A 15,680-nucleotide genomic window follows, 5' to 3' on the forward strand; every position below is an offset into this window, starting at 1 on the left:
GTCCAACAAACAATAAAATGTTTCTTGTCATCGTCGATGCGCATTCGAAATATCCTTTCGTGAAAGTAATGAATGTCGGTTCTACCACAACCTCGTGTGTGGTCAACGCTTTGAGGGAAGTCTTCTCTTTCGAAGGCTTGCCCATAACAATTGTCACGGATGGCGGGCCGCAATTCACATCGAATGAATTCGATACGTTTTGCTCTAATTTGGCAATCAGCCATATCGTATCACCGTCTTTTCACCCTGCCTCGAACGGGGAAGCGGAGCGATTCGTCCAGACTTTAAAAGCTGGATTAATAAAAAATTGCGACGGGGGAAAATATCTCAACTTTGCGCTCCAAACACTTCTCGCTACGTACCGATGTGCACCGCACCCGGGCATAGACTGGAAAACGCCTGCCGAGATTTTACATGGTCGGCAGCCACGCAATTTGTTAAGTTTGTGCTCGCCCTTCGATAAATCGAAACCCGTTACGCCTGGACAATCAGTCACTCATTTCGAGATTGGTTCCTCGGTTTACGCTCGCAGTTACCGAAGCGGACCAAAGTGGGTTGAGCAACCATTGGTCAGTAATAGGGCACAACGTCCTGCAGCTAGTCCGGCTCGTACGTCGGGTAGACGTTACCCCGCTAGAAATAGAAAACAAACAGATTTCTATCGGCCGACGTGAATCTCCTTGTACCCTTTAACTTACAGGGGAGGACTGTTATGTTCGTGTATTTACGTTGGTATCGTTTCACTCTATTTTGTATAGGACTAGTAATTAGCGCCAATCATTATTTCCTCGTGTGCCTTGCGTTGTATTTATACCCTGTGTTCTGTTGTCTCGTGGTCTTTCATTTAACTGCATTCTGGATCGTGTCGCTGGCTAAAGTTATTCTGCTGTACAAATATACTGATTCCGTATTGCAACCTCGTCGTATTGAGTTATTGTTCAAACAATATCAAGAACATAACAGTTCTATTGCTTGGCCAATTCCATGCCAACTCTACCCTAGTAGTCCACCTTGTCCATTCCTTAATTCATCGAGCAGACCTAATCTGTGACCAATACTTCATTCTTGGTATGAAGCAAATACATTTTCACGTTCCTAATTTGTTGTCAAATTTATCACGCAACATTTTTCCAGCACTCATAGGCCCGTATTCAAAGAGACGCCTCGAACTCAAACTCGGCTTGCTCGACGGAGTAAAGGCTGAGTTCGACTCCATTGGAGTAGCTCCTTGGTATTCAAAGACATTTTCTAGCTTTGCTCAATTTCGAGTCTTACTCGAAACGTCTGGCATCATTCGCAACTGTGCGCTCGCTCGGTATGAACTGTTAAGATGCCGGGTTGGAATCCCGGTACGTTTAGAGTAATGTATTTGGTGTGCAGTATCACACCGCGAGGACAGTTAGTAGAATGTTTAGTGTGCACGAGACACCGATCCATATTGGCAGATAGGTATACGGTACGTGTTTCATTCCTTTCAGATGAAATAGCTATTGACATAGATATGTTAGAATATTACATGCAAGTGAATGGAAACAGCCTGCAGCAAGTACGGAAGTACCTTACAGATTTTGATAATCCCGTGGAATACATCACTGAGGAACTGTGTTCTGATCGCTATAGGCTTACGAAAGCCGGTGTTAGTGGATGATGGAGATCCTACATGACCTTACCAGCCCATCCAACAAAGGCCTGCCCCTGCCCCCGTTATTGAAGTTCCTTGTTGTTTTGCGCTTTTACGCCACAGGAAGCTTTCAAGTTGTTGCTGGGGAACTGGAACATGTGTCCCAGCTCACCGTTGGTTGGTGGATTGGTGCAGCTGGACAGTATTGCCATCTCATAAAAGCTCAGCTTCAGCATACATCAAATTCCCACAAGGTGAAGTCGCAGCCAATGAGGCCACACGATTTTACGACAAACAGCTGCCGAACAAGCTTCTAATATCCTCCAGAATAACTATAGAGAGGACTTTTGGAGTGTGGAAGAGCGTGTTCCCCTGCTTATCACTGGGTCTACGGGCGACACATCAATGACTGTGGTTGATGTTCACAGCAGTGTTATACAACTATGCCAGAAAGAACAGGTAATATATTTCTTGATTTTTTTAATAGCAAGCGCTTAACTCCCTTCAAATTTAGGTGCATCATCAACAATAAAACAAATCTCTCTGTCATCCCATAAGAAGTTGTAGAGGCACCGAGAGATGTACGAGGCTCCCTGAGAGGCCTAGCTCGGAGACGACGGATCGTAGAAACCCACTTTACGAATGAAATTTAATTTGTTATCACAAATAAAGAAACTGCGGTATCACTTGTATGGAACCGAACGAAATGGTACAGTGTAGAAAGAAAAGAAGTGGAACAGTAACTATCAATAATCCACGGTTACATGAGCATTGAGCATAGCGAAAAAAGCATAAATATCACGGTGCGGTGTTGCAAGTCAAGGCTTATGCAGTTGAACGGGCATAGCAAAAGAAACGTATTGATGTCACGGTGCTGCAATTAGAGGCATAGTAACTATCAATAATGCACGGTTAAAAGGGTATGGCACAAGAAAAGCATTCATGTCACATTGCTGCAAGTACAAGCATAGTAATTAGTAACTATCAATAATCCACAGTAAAATGGGTATGGCACAAGAAAGCATTCATGTCACATTGCTGCAAGTACAAGCATAGTAACTATCAATATTCCACAGTTAAATGGGTATGGCACAAGGGGAGCATTCATGTCACATTGCTGCAAGTACAAGCATAGTAACTATCAATAATCCACAGTTAAATGGGTATGGCACAAGGAAAGCATTCATGTCACATTGCTGCAAGTACAAGCATAGTAACTATCAATAATCCACAGTTAAATGGGTATGGCACAAGGAAAGCATTCATGTCACATTGCTGCAAGTACAAGCATAGTAACTATCAATAATTAACAGTTAAATGGGTATGGCACAAGGAAAGCATTCATGTCACATTGCTGCAAGTACAAGCATAGTAACATCAATAATGCGCAGGTAAATGGCACAAAAAATATTTGCATCACGGTGCTGCAAGCAGAAGCAATGAATCTTAAATTGAAAGCTTTTATAAAGTAGGTAGACCAGTTTCTAGTGGGACTGGTGAAGGCAAGCCTTCAAGCTTTTGCCTTGCATCTGCTATCAACAGCTGCTTGGTCACAAGTACCGACTGCAGATCAGCAACGGACTGCTGCTTCTCTACTAAGAGCCTTTGCTGTTGCAAGCAGTCCATTTCTAATTTCCTCTTCTTTTTTCAACTCATGCTCCAAGAACATGGCATCCGATATGAAGTTGTTAACTTCAGCTCTTTTTGGTTTCTTTCTTGGCATCTCTGTCTTTTCCGTTTCTTTCACCACCGGCCTTGAAGCCGGAGTTGCAGTCGTGAAACTTACATCTGAAATTGGGATATATGATATAGAAAGCACTCATTGCATAGCAAATGCGTATAAATTCTAAATAACTTATATATGCTTATAAAGCTTTGCTCAGAATGTTAGTCATGACATATATGTATCTGTATATATTTACACAGATTTTAGTTAACGCTCATTAATAATAAACAATATCGATGTCAACATCACATCGTGGATATGCCCCAGACCCTGATCACCATTGACTGGCTATAGTCCTCAACCTCATGACTATCAATCAATGCGCAGTGCTAATTCTGGTCAGTGTTAGCTTTCGGGTTTGCGAATATAAGGTTTTACAGTTATTATTCGGAGCGATTTTGGAGGTAAGGCACAAATTTGGTATGTACAGGAGTTGCAGCTAAGCGGTAACCCAACACGCAGCAAAACCTACATTACCAGAGTCAGCGATGCTCAAATATCAACAGCGAATACCGTTGACTACTAATAGTGGGGATCACGGAGTTGATATGGTGCTTTTATCAATGAAGTGTCCATTATTATGGAATACCGTCTCCGTACCTGAAGATGTCGATGCTACGGAAACGTCCACAAACACCACTTGGTCAGAATCAAAATCATTCTGGAGTGGCTCGAGTTGTTTCCGGTATCATGCTATGGATCATCTGTGACATCTCTGGTACTGCCTTGGTTGGAGGACCTCCGCCAGTTGCAGCCAGGTGGGCACGTTCCTCTGTTATATCTTCTTTCGATCTGTTGAAATGCATACGCTATGCATTAGAACTGGCCTCGGCATATTCCTAGAATTTCATCAAAAATCTTACCTAGCCTTCATGTTATTCCAACATTTTTTAAGCTGCTTGGATGATACCTTTTGAGCATCCGGGAAGGAATTGTAATGAACGGCAAGATCTTCCCATGCAGCATTTTTCCTTTGGATAGAATTTCCATCATTTCTTTTATCCTCAAGTACATCCAGCTTTGCGCTTACAAGAGTCATAAGACGGCTCTTGTCAGCCAAACTAAACCTTAATTTTAACATACTGTAATTGTAACTGGAAAAATGTTTCTGTTGAAATCCAACATTATAGTTTGCTTTACCTAAACATTATCATGTGGCAGACACATCGAGAAAACTGCGAAAAAGCAAGGCTTGTATGAATACTACCACATCACTGCCATACTTCACAACTACCATTTCATTGATACACAGTACACTATTATAGAGCTTACTAAAGACAGATATTACATGAAAATGATCGAACTCTGTGGACTTTACAATGTTCTATACCGGTATAGTTTACCATTAAGATCATAAATACGATTAATATATGTGTACAGCCCATCATCCCGCAGCATACTACCAGAAAAGTCAGTGCAAAGCGTTCGAGTAAAGCCTTGAGACTGCCCCCGGCTCGACTCGGAAAACGCACACTCGACAGCCAAATTCTCAGCTCGCCAGCTACCGCGCATCGTCTCTGAATACCAAACAGCTCGAAGTCGAGCTCGACAGACCGCGAAGTCCGTCTCCAGCCGTGCTCAAACTCATTCTCGAGTTGCGCTCTCTGAATACCGATTGTTACGCAATTTTGACGCAAAGTGAGTTTGAGCACTGAGTAAGGTTTCTGGAATACGGGCCATAGAGTTCAAGCGATAGCATGAGAGGTAAAAAGGTATTTCTATAAAAGTCTCAAGAGAATTAAGTTGTTCTCCCAGTCACTATCCTTGGGTATTCTCTGGACCAACAGTTCTGTTGGTGTCCAAACCACAAAATGGGATAACTCCGCGTTTGCCAAGTGTAAGCCGCCCTGCACCTGGTCATAATACTCGTGATTTTTATCGAGTACCAAATCATCCCCAGCTATTTTCAAAAAAGTCCTTCTTCGTCATCCATCAACGAGGTTGATTTCGCGGAATAGGGACACTTCACCTCTATTAATTCATTTTCATTAATGATGCCGTCGAGTGATGCTCCAAGCATGCCAGTGGGATCTATAAATAGCCAACATTGTGATATTTCACAATTTACTTGCTGGGCATATTGATGCAAGGCGTCGGATTCGTGCACGACTCCCCACTTTATATCCTGTAATGATATTGTCGAAGGTTTACAGCCTGCAACTTAACCTACGTTATCTTAAGGTTATCTTAATTTGTGTTTAAACTAAGTGTTATAATACTTATTGGAGCGTTGGCTGCGGACGAATATTGACCAAGGAGAGTCTTCATCAATGAGTCGGAGTAACGACCTCTTTTAATAGACCGAAGTACCTTTCCAAAGTTGCTTGATGTAACTGTGCCTTGTCTCATTTGGTGCCTGCAAATTTGTTGAGAAATCCTGAGTGTTCACTCACACGATGAAATGGTATGCGCTATGTGAAACAGCTTAGCAATATAGCTCAATGGCCCGCCATTACAATTGGGTGAATAGAGCAAAAGTTATTCATTTACCAGATCTGGCTGTTGCGTTGGCCTTTCGTCAAAGTTAACACGGAAGTTTGCTCATTACCGTCCAAACAGAGAAGTGATAACATTAAGCCTATTCGCTCCTTCTCGTTGTCGACACTGTAAGTTTCCTGCAGAGAATGTGCATCTGTTTTGTCATTCAATGTCTGCAAGAGGTGAGAAAATAGCATAAAAACTGCACCATAAAACATAGTACTTACAGCAGCAGGTTCTTCGGATAAGAGCCAACCAAATCCTGTAGGTCTATTCAAATTTGCTAATCCCTCTATGAAAAATAGGATGCCATCGTCGTTGACGTCACAATCGGTAGTAGCTGAAATATATTGTTCACGTCGAAATACAATGCTGTTGCCATATAAAAAAAACACTTATACCTTGTCCTTGATTTGGCCAGATTTGAGAAATTCTTTTACCAGCGCTTTCAATTTGATTTCTCGGCTTTATCCACTGGCATTCAATATCGGTGCGTGATATATTTTTGCATAGCGAAAGAAGAACCGCAGCCATATGGTGGCAGTGGAATTGGCCATTTGGACAGCCGCAATGTGCGCGACAAATCTTCTGATCAGTAATATGGATCTGAGACAAAAACATGTCATAAGAGAGTGAGAGATAGATATGGTATTCTTTTTCGCCTGCACTATCGAGATGCTTTGACCACGGAGATGTGATACGGCCTTTATAGTAACTAGTAAGGTCATCTAGTCTGCACCCCCGGTTTTTTTCTCCTCCATGCTATCCGTGATTGCCGAACGCCTAGCAGGATAGCCACTGATACCAGTTTGAGAGTCTTTGGTCTGACCCACGACCTACCGACCGAGAAGCCGGACGCACAGCCATTACACTATCTCACTCGGTATGAGTCAATAAGATGCCAGAGGTGTTGTTACTCAAGTACAAGAAATGCTGTAAATTTCCACTGAATTTCAAGTAGAGGTAATCTTTCACAAAGCTTTCTAGTAATTTACGATAGCTGTTACCAACCTCAATTTCGTAATCTTTCTGCTCGTAGCTGGACTGAATACGGCCCACCGCTCTACCGTCACCACCATACTTCGCTGATACTAAATGATCGCTGTCTACTCTAAAGCATTTTGACCTCTTCTAACCAGATTCGGGTCAGTTTTAAAGAAATCACTGTCGTAAATGTAGTAACCAAATCCATCTGAAAGGAAATACATTGTATCACTTATACTGATATACTATACCAGTGGTTCTCAACCGCCGGTCCGCGGACCGGTGCCGGTCCGCGACGACATTCCTGCCAGGTATATTAGGATTTTATACCTTAACTTCAAGATGCAATGTTGAAAGATTGTCCATTGATGAAATAAATAAAACATCAAATTTTAAACTGATTCAGAACTTCGTGAGGTAACATTAGGTCTGGAAACAAGTTCGACTTGACTTGAAGTTCAAGACGTGTCATTTGACGACATGCGAGCGATAAGTACAGAACAGATACGAGTTGACTAATCGCTAAACAGCGCAGTTTGCGCGATCATTCGTTTTCGTTTCATTCATTTTGTGCAGGACCGTAACTGGGGCACCCCAAACCGCCCAATTGGAGAGGGACCGAGCTGGAAAGGGCCCCCAAAGCTGTTTTGCAAATGAACATAAATCATGGCGTATTTTTATTTTGCAACATTTTTCAATTTCTTTTCACGCTTTGCGCGATTTAGTGTCACTAAATGTGTTGCTTATTAGGTGCCAGTCTCAAAAAATACGCATGATTTATAGAAATAGGCATTTTGGCGTCAGCCATTACCGCGCCACGACGTACCAACACATAATGAAGTTTAGGCTAACATAGGAGTCAGAAAGGTGTGCCAAAAATTCCGATTCCGATTCAGTCAAGAATGATCGAAAATTTTCGCTATTGGCGCATTTTAGCTACATAAACTCTCTGCTTACACTGATTAGAATGAATGTGGTCAAAAGTACAGGTGAAAGCAACCACCCAACTGTGGGGTTAGGGGGCGAAGCCCCCGGAAATTCTGCTTAGCGCCATGTGGAGGCCCAAGACCACCGCTTTAGGGGTGGGCTGTCGAAGTGCTTTTTCGGCTAGATTTGCAGATGGCCGATTATAGCTGCTGTAAAGTGTTTTCGTGCGGCGCATTGTATTCGTAATTGCCAGAGTAGCCTGCGTCTGGCTGTAGTGGGCAATGAGCAAGGTAGCACGGCAAGATGCTTGGTTCGACTCCGAAACAATTCTTCTGTCGATATTGTCAAAGAGAATAATATTATTCGAGTTGGCGTGTACGGTTAAATCCACGACTTTCTGCGCGAAAGACTGTAAACGACTCTCGGCGGTAGCACGTTTATCAGGACAGAGCAATTTTACCTCGACTCAGCAAACTCACTACCATAAAATCACATGGATCACATCATGAAGATCATTATTCACGATCTTAACCCTCTAAACGTCGCTCTCTAGCTCCATATAATTGCAAAAAACGGTTGCATACTTTACATTTTGGCTTCATTTCAATTCATTGGTCCGCCAGACATTTTTTGAAATTTTACCGGTCCGCGAGGTGAAAAAGGTTGAGAACCATTGTACTATACGATAATGTCAGTGTTACTGTTGCTAAATGTCTAATCCTATAATAAACTACCGTCTGTCTATACGTTACCCTCCATTTGTAAGTAAATAAATTCTTCTTGCAGCTAGCACTTTCGTTACACGACCACCAGAATTGATGAGAAACTCCGAACAGTGGCACAATCAAATGCGTTCACAGAATACCACAACGAGCGCTTGGCCCCAAACGGCGGTTGTTATGAAAAAAAGTCACGTGACTTTCGAGCCCAATGGCTATCTTTTGTAGATGTTATAAAGGACTTTCTTGGCAACAGAAAGGCTCCAAACTATGAAGCACTTGTATCCAAGATGCTCTCAGGGTTTCGTGATTTAGGATGCAACATGAACATAAAAGTACATTTCCTGTACAGCCACCTGGACAAATTCTCTGAAAACCTTGGGGCTGTCAGTGATGAACAGGGAGAGCGTTTCCACCAGGATCTCATGACAGTGGATGAACGCTATCAAAGTCGGTGGGATCGACATATGATGGCGGATTATTGTTGGGGCATCAAACGTGACTGTCCTCAAAAAGCGTACAAACGCAGAAGTTATAAGAGCAAGAACGTCATTTGACAAATCATGTAATTTTTCAGAAAATTTGAATTTAGTAAAAATAAAATATTAAATCTCGATTTGCAAAAAATCTAGACCTTACAGAAAAAAACTAAGGTCAGATTCGGATTCAGCGCCCCTAAATTAGGTAAGAACCAGTGTTGGTAGAAATGCAACAAAATTTTTGTGGACCAGTGATATATTTAAGTTGTTATTGATATGCTCCAATATTAATCGAAGGCAAAATCTAACGCTGATTTAATTTGACTTTGGCAGTGACAGTAACAATAGCCTTATACTTATCACGACTTTATCAAAACCAGGATTAGGCTACACCGCGCAAATGCTCTGATATCAGATCAATCTTCAGTAGATTTTAAAATACTCTACATAAAATTCTGGCACGTCAAAGGTCCACTAGCTGCAATATTATAATTCGACAGTTTTACTATGCATGTTCTCATGATCATGATGCATGTTCTCGCATGATGTGTATATCTCATTATTTTAAAAAAATTATGCCTGGCACAAAAGCTATTTTTTTCAAATATTTGAAAATGTGATTGTTTTCCGTGTCAAGCGTGAATAACATCCTACAATAGTAAATTACATTTCCACGATGTTTGTGGAATGTCTGTCCGTCTGCAAGGTTCCGTCAGATAAGGCCTACTTGGAAACTATATATTGAATATCCCTAATATTGATGCTGCGCCCGCGGAGTCATCTAAAACTAGGAAATTGCCCGAAAGGCTTCGACGCTATTCTCTGACTGCCTGCTAGCATTGGCGTGCTTTGCTCATTTAATATATCATCGTAATTTTCAAAACACGCATATATGGTATTGTTGTTGAATGTGTTTAGCATTCGTGCTCGACACCTATTGGTCTTTTGCACCAGATCTATGCTTGATTGTTATAGTAATTTTATTTCCTTATATTTTTCAGCCGTTGACGAGTAGGATATATTCGATCAGAGTGAAAATGTTGAGAGTATTGACCAGTAATGATTCCAGCCGGAAAGAAACGGCATCTCATATTTGGTCCCGTATAGATACTACCGATGGCCTTCATGACGTAATATTCGACTTGTTCTGGTACGCCTCAGATTTCAGGCTGTCCAGTATCGTGATTCCCCATTCTCCGCAGATGCGAGTTCTGTTTGCAAACGAGTCTAGCTAGAGCTATAACTAGCTCGTGATTCGGAAAAAAATTGGGGAAAAAGGAATTTGTCATATTGCCTAAAACTATGATTTCCATTTGGTATTGCAATGCTGTTGAATACGGGGCTCACTTCCCGTAGCTGTAATAAGTAATCTCGATAGTGCACGAATGCCGCTCTCATTATTGCCAGCTTGCCAACGGCCTTGTTAACTAACGGTCATGCCTTTGTGGCTTGCATGGGATCCAAATTAAGTAGATTGAGATACCATTGCAAGATAGCTTCTCGAAATATATCGTTTTAGGTATGGCTATTTTCAATGTCCATTAATCAATCGCATTGTAGATGCGCTATCAAAATAGATCAATTCATGAGCGTATTGCATAGACCAGTGCTCTTCAACCTTTTTCAACGTGGTACACCCTTTTAACGTTTGCTCAAAACTCGTACCCCCTGTTCATTAGGGGTCTTCAAAAATGACTTTTTTTCTCAAATCGTACTGGCTACTTGATAAAACTGTTAGGTTACCTAGCTTAAGCCTACACACCAAACTTGGTTCAATTCCAACCAGTAGCCGCATTGCTACGGGAAAGAAAGTTTCTCTATTTATTATATAAAAATAAATAACGACAAATTTGAAATTTTTCTGTTCACCCCTTGAAAGTATTAGGTTGTCTATAAAAACGATGTTCTTCAAATTTGGTTCGGTTCCAACCAGTAGAAGCGGAGTTATTGCCGTAAAAAAAATGGATTTGAATAAAATAATATTTGGTCACAGAGTCTATTCGCAGCCAGTTAGGCCGCCCGCCACGCAAATTGGAATTTATTTCGTGTCAGCATAAAAACGGCATGACATTACGGACGATAATCAACCTAAATGTAACAGTATTGGGGAGAGAGTAGGTAAAGCTACTGCTGCAGAAGCGGTAATTCAGATCAGCGATGATAGCAGGCGCACCAGCTTACTGCGTAACAGGCCTGCCCTACACCACACACTGTCGATAGTAGCACATGGGCTGCAAGAGATGTAAGTACTCTCGGATCGTATGCCGCTATACACAGTCTATTGTCGCTAATTTGAATCAGTAATAACCTCATCGCCTCCTCATCGCTGACCTCACTACTACGGTAGTGCATTGAAAAGCCCAGACTGAAAGTGAGCCGCGCTATAAGTCGGCAGCAGAGGCCACGATGGGGACGCATGGGAGCGAGAGATGATGACCGCGAGAGAGAATGAAAAATACGTTCCCAACAAGACAAAAAGCAAAAAGACCAGTGAACTTTATGAAATTCATGTCGTGGAGCACAAGGCGATAAGCTCCACTTTGTCGTGCTGATTAATACAATAATGCAATACTAATAACAAAATACTAAATTGCAAATGTATGGCGAAATATTGGACATAAAATTGGCATTTTAAAACAAAAGGGTTTCGATTTCAACATGGAAGCTGTTCGACCCTGGCTGGCTACGTCACTTCATTTATGTGCATTGCGGTATTTATTAACGTCGAGTAGGAAGTACCGATCCAAGAAGTCAGAGCTATCGCAGCGGTCTCCTCAAAATTAATAAGAGACAAATGACTGGCTGAACACATGTTTGGTCACAGCACCGCATACTTTCCAACACCAAACGGAAACATTGATCTATACGGCCGTAAACCAAACTTTGCGCTGATTGGTCGAGAGACGACGGCCGTGGATACGGCGCAGCAACGGAGGACGCTGCATTTACCTAAGCCTGGTTGGCAGTACGATATATTCCCATAGCCGTGTAGACTGTTTAAAAACGACAAGTTAAACAGTTAAGTGTTTATTTCTTCATCAATAATAATAAGAATTAGGAAAGGAAATAAAATATTTACGAACACATACTAAAATATAATGCCGAAATGCTGCTGTGTTTAAAATAGCAGTGCCACCAATGCAACGCAAAGGACAGGAATGCTTGGGAATTCAGAGTAGGAATACAGGAAATCAATGCTACGTCGATAGCCTCATTTATTCCTACCACTTTTTCAAGAAAGATTTTGCTGCTAGTGTATCAGATCAGAGGTCTCATTTTTCTTCTGTTCTATTTTTTTTTAACTATTGCAACCTTTTTTTACAGCCAGACTGCTTAGAGCAGAGGTTCTCAACCTGGGGGGCGCGCCCCCCTTGGGGGGCGCGGAAGGCTCTCATGGGGGGCGCGAGAAATTGACAAAGTCAGTATAAATTGTACGTGTCCGAACATGTGTTTCACATCCATTATGAGAAGACGATTAATGAAGATGAAATTTATTACATATTCAAGAAAGCTTGCAAAATACAAACTCTAGCAACCGCGCTCAACGGAGTATAGTCTGATTTCAACTTGATTTGAGCAAATTTTTGAAATTCTTCGGAGATATAGAGAGCAATTCCCACGTGTAAGTCATTCATTGCTTGATAGCTTTGACAGTAGCCTAAAGCTTGGCGCGCTGGGCAGCTCTTGTTAGTAGCTTGCGAACTGCACTGCCTAAGAGAGAATTAGATGCAACATAGGTTGCCCGGTTTCGCCCTCAATTAGGCTATAAATCAACACAATTTAATTAATTTCCAAAACTGATCAAATTTAGCCTGGCAGGACAGAACGACACCTTGCGCTCTGTACTCACGACCAGCATCAGGATTAGACTCAGGGTGACCTACCTTGAAATTAATTAATGGATGTCTTGTTCAATGTTTTTTGTTATTTTCAAACAAGTTTGGAGAAATTTGTCATGTAAAAGACTAAACAACTGGAATGCCGATTCAAAATTGGCGTAAGATATACCTTATGTATACTATTAGATCAGGGGTGGGCAGCCTGCGGCCGTAGAAGGGAATTTGAGCGGCGTTCGACGCCTAATTCAATTAGTAGGCTATATGTTGGCGGCCGTAGACATGCAAATTGCAATTACGAATTCACTCCCGCATTTTCGAGAGATTTTAATTAATCTTGAAATTTTCTTCGCCCTCCGCGCAATTCAACAAGACTTCATTTTTTGATTTTAATGCAGTAGCGCCCGGCTTAATCTGAGCCGGAATGGGAATTGGCAAGAAATAACAATTCGTTCGCAGCCCTGAAAAATTTTCGCGCTCCAAGCGACAATATGCACCTCCCGGCAACTATTCATAACATTGCCACTCGCGATTTCGTTGCGTACAATAGGCCATTGTGAAAAGTAGAATAGTCCGGAGTTCACCGGGAATGGATATGGACAGTTTACCATAGGAATTTTGTGTCCAGATCGTTCATTGCGGCTATGCCCTGGAATGAGGCCTTACGCTACCCCGTACATAAGTAATCGAAATGCGGCCATGATTATCAAAAACGTTGCCCACCTCTGTATTAGATGATGTGCTCTTTTTGACATGACGATAAATGCAAGGGGGGTCAGGGGGGGCGCGATTTTTTTGACCATCTCCAAGGGCGGCGCGAGTCAAAAAAGGTTGAGAACCACTGGTTTAGAGTCAAGTGTACCTGTTTGATGCTGGTGTGATCAGACTATATGACCTTCACGGTCTTATCGATCATTCCTATCTAATACCGAATACTGTGCATTTGTGCAAGCATATTTTCTGTACCACCATCACTGCCGTGTGTTATGTATTTTGGTTGGATAAAAATAAAGACTCCCTCTCCCTCTCCCTCCCCCCCCTCTCTCTCTCTCTCTCTCTCTCTCTCTCCCTCTCTCCCTCTCTCTCTCTCTCTCCCTCTCTCTCTCCCTCTCTCCCTCTCTCCCTCTCTCCCTCTCTCCCTCTCTCCCTCTCTCTCTCTCTCTCTCTCTCTCTCTCTCTCGGAATTAACGAAAAATAATCATTTGACTGCTATGCTGGATAATTACAACTAGCCTAAATCACTCTTATTGGCATCAAATTCAGGCCCAGATGTATGCCACAAAGAGTTTCTGCAGCACATTTTTTTATTTGGATTACACAGGGATATTCAGATTTGCAAACTATCAAGAGACCCCTGAATGGAAACGAACGTTCCAAAACTCCAGGAATTTCATCTGGATCTCTCTCATCCAACTACTCAAGTCAAAATTGCATTAATTGCATTTCCCTATTTTTCACTGTCAAAAAATTCAATGTATAATTCGGAACGGAACCGGACTAACATATCTCTATCTTCAAAAGAACTACTGTTCCTGAATAGGTATAATACACTACATTGGAGGAAGACAGTTGACACGGCATGGAGTTCAGGGTCCGCTTTTTGCAATGCGCGTATATTCTGCTTTACCAAGTAAATTGCGACTGGAGATCGCACCTAGACGTGATTTTCGAAACTGTATTGGTGTATCTAATGCACTATAGCAGCAAAATCCGTCTTGCAACAGTGGTAGAAACAAATGAAGCTTGTCGAAATAGCCCTGAAGTCCTTTCTTCTTATAGTCTGTATTCTTAAGCCTTCCTGTCCTTCGCGGTGGAAGGAAATGAATGGAAATATCTGTTGTTCCACAATTCATTGCCATTAGTGGCATTGCATTATCAACACAGCAATATTTCGGCATTGTATTTTAGTATGTATCAGTAAATATGTTATTTCCTTTCCTAATTCTTATTATTTTTGATGAAGAAATAAACATTTAATTGTAATCTTGTCGTTTTATACAGTATTACACGGCCATAGGAATACATCGTACTGCCTACCAGGCTTACGTAAATGCCGCGTCCTCCGTTGCTGCGCGGTATCCATGGCCATTGCCTCTCGACCAATCAGCGCAAAGTTTGGTTTACGGCCGTATTGCCGACGGATAAATGAATAGGAGAAATATTTCCTTATGACATCACAATCATGCGGTGTACAGTATTACACTTGAGGTAACATCGTACCATATTGCTCATTAACCGGTGCGTCAACCTGTGCTGACTAGAGCCCGACCGATATTGGATTTTTGAGCCGATACCGATAAGACCGATATCCAGTACCTCCACCGATAACCCCGATATATTCAGCCGATATTCAAAAGGTATGGAATCTAGCTCAAGGCCCAATTTTAACAACTCAAGAGCATTTATTTCAACAGCTTTACAGCCACTGATATGCTTGAACATGAAATAAATGATCTAGGGGCTATAAAAATATATCAAAAGCACCAATCCAGCAGTTGCAGATTACAGTTCACGAAGCAAAATTTCTCGGCTCTTTCTCCAAGGAATGAACTTCTGTGGTCTTCCATAAATGATGTATATAGTACTAAACATAGTGAGCAGTCTTTCACTTGGTACCATAGTTAGTGGCACAGCAAGAATTGGAAATCGTTCTTCATTTCGGTTCCACCGCTCCCTTGCAGGGGATCTTTCCTTCAATGGTTTCACCAAATCTTGATATTAATATTCTTCTGGCAGTGCACCTGGAGCATTCAGCACATCATTAACAAATAGCTGAAGAGAATGTGTAAAACAACTGAAATTGTCCACGTCTGCAACTGTTCCACCAATCCCCGTTGGGCCTTGACCATGACCAGCATTCAAACAATCAATTGATCAATATTTTACGCTCTTTTGTCAGAATTGGCCTAT

General features: G+C 41.8%; 2 protein-coding genes and 1 long non-coding RNA gene across 3 annotated transcripts in view; 1 reads left to right on the forward strand and 2 right to left on the reverse strand.

The window, feature by feature from the left end:
- LOC145434898 (inhibitor of Bruton tyrosine kinase-like) overlaps positions 1–15,680 on the reverse strand; it is a 351,018-nt gene that overhangs the window by 161,881 nt on the left and 173,457 nt on the right. The gene's annotated exons all lie outside the window — the stretch shown is intronic.
- On the forward strand, positions 1,148–2,311 carry LOC145435815 (uncharacterized). Its single transcript, XR_013914041.1, has 2 exons — positions 1,148–2,080; positions 2,136–2,311. It is a non-coding gene; the product is annotated as an uncharacterized LOC145435815 (long non-coding RNA).
- LOC145435814 (myb/SANT-like DNA-binding domain-containing protein 3) lies at positions 2,257–5,025 on the reverse strand. The gene is made up of 3 exons (XM_080313082.1): positions 4,211–5,025; positions 3,948–4,139; positions 2,257–3,409 (listed from the first exon to the last, which is right to left on the reverse strand). Exons 1-2 carry the CDS (start codon positions 4,426–4,428, stop codon positions 4,004–4,006), a joined length of 354 nt encoding a protein of 117 aa, XP_080169208.1. The 5' UTR covers positions 4,429–5,025; the 3' UTR covers positions 2,257–3,409; positions 3,948–4,003.

The sequence above is a fragment of the Botryllus schlosseri genome, chromosome 3 (assembly GCF_051294905.1).
Source record: "Botryllus schlosseri isolate E-star chromosome 3, Bs_hap1, whole genome shotgun sequence".
Classification (NCBI taxonomy): Eukaryota; Metazoa; Chordata; class Ascidiacea; order Stolidobranchia; family Styelidae; genus Botryllus; species Botryllus schlosseri.

Coding starts and splice junctions, on each gene's coding strand:
- LOC145435814 (XM_080313082.1), bottom strand. CDS start 4,428: ATGTTAAAATTAAGGTTTAGTTTGGCTGACAAGAGCCGTCTTATGACT. Junction 4,140..4,210: donor TGGAATAACATGAAGGCTAG/GTAAGATTTTTG, acceptor GCATTTCAACAG/ATCGAAAGAAGATATAACAG.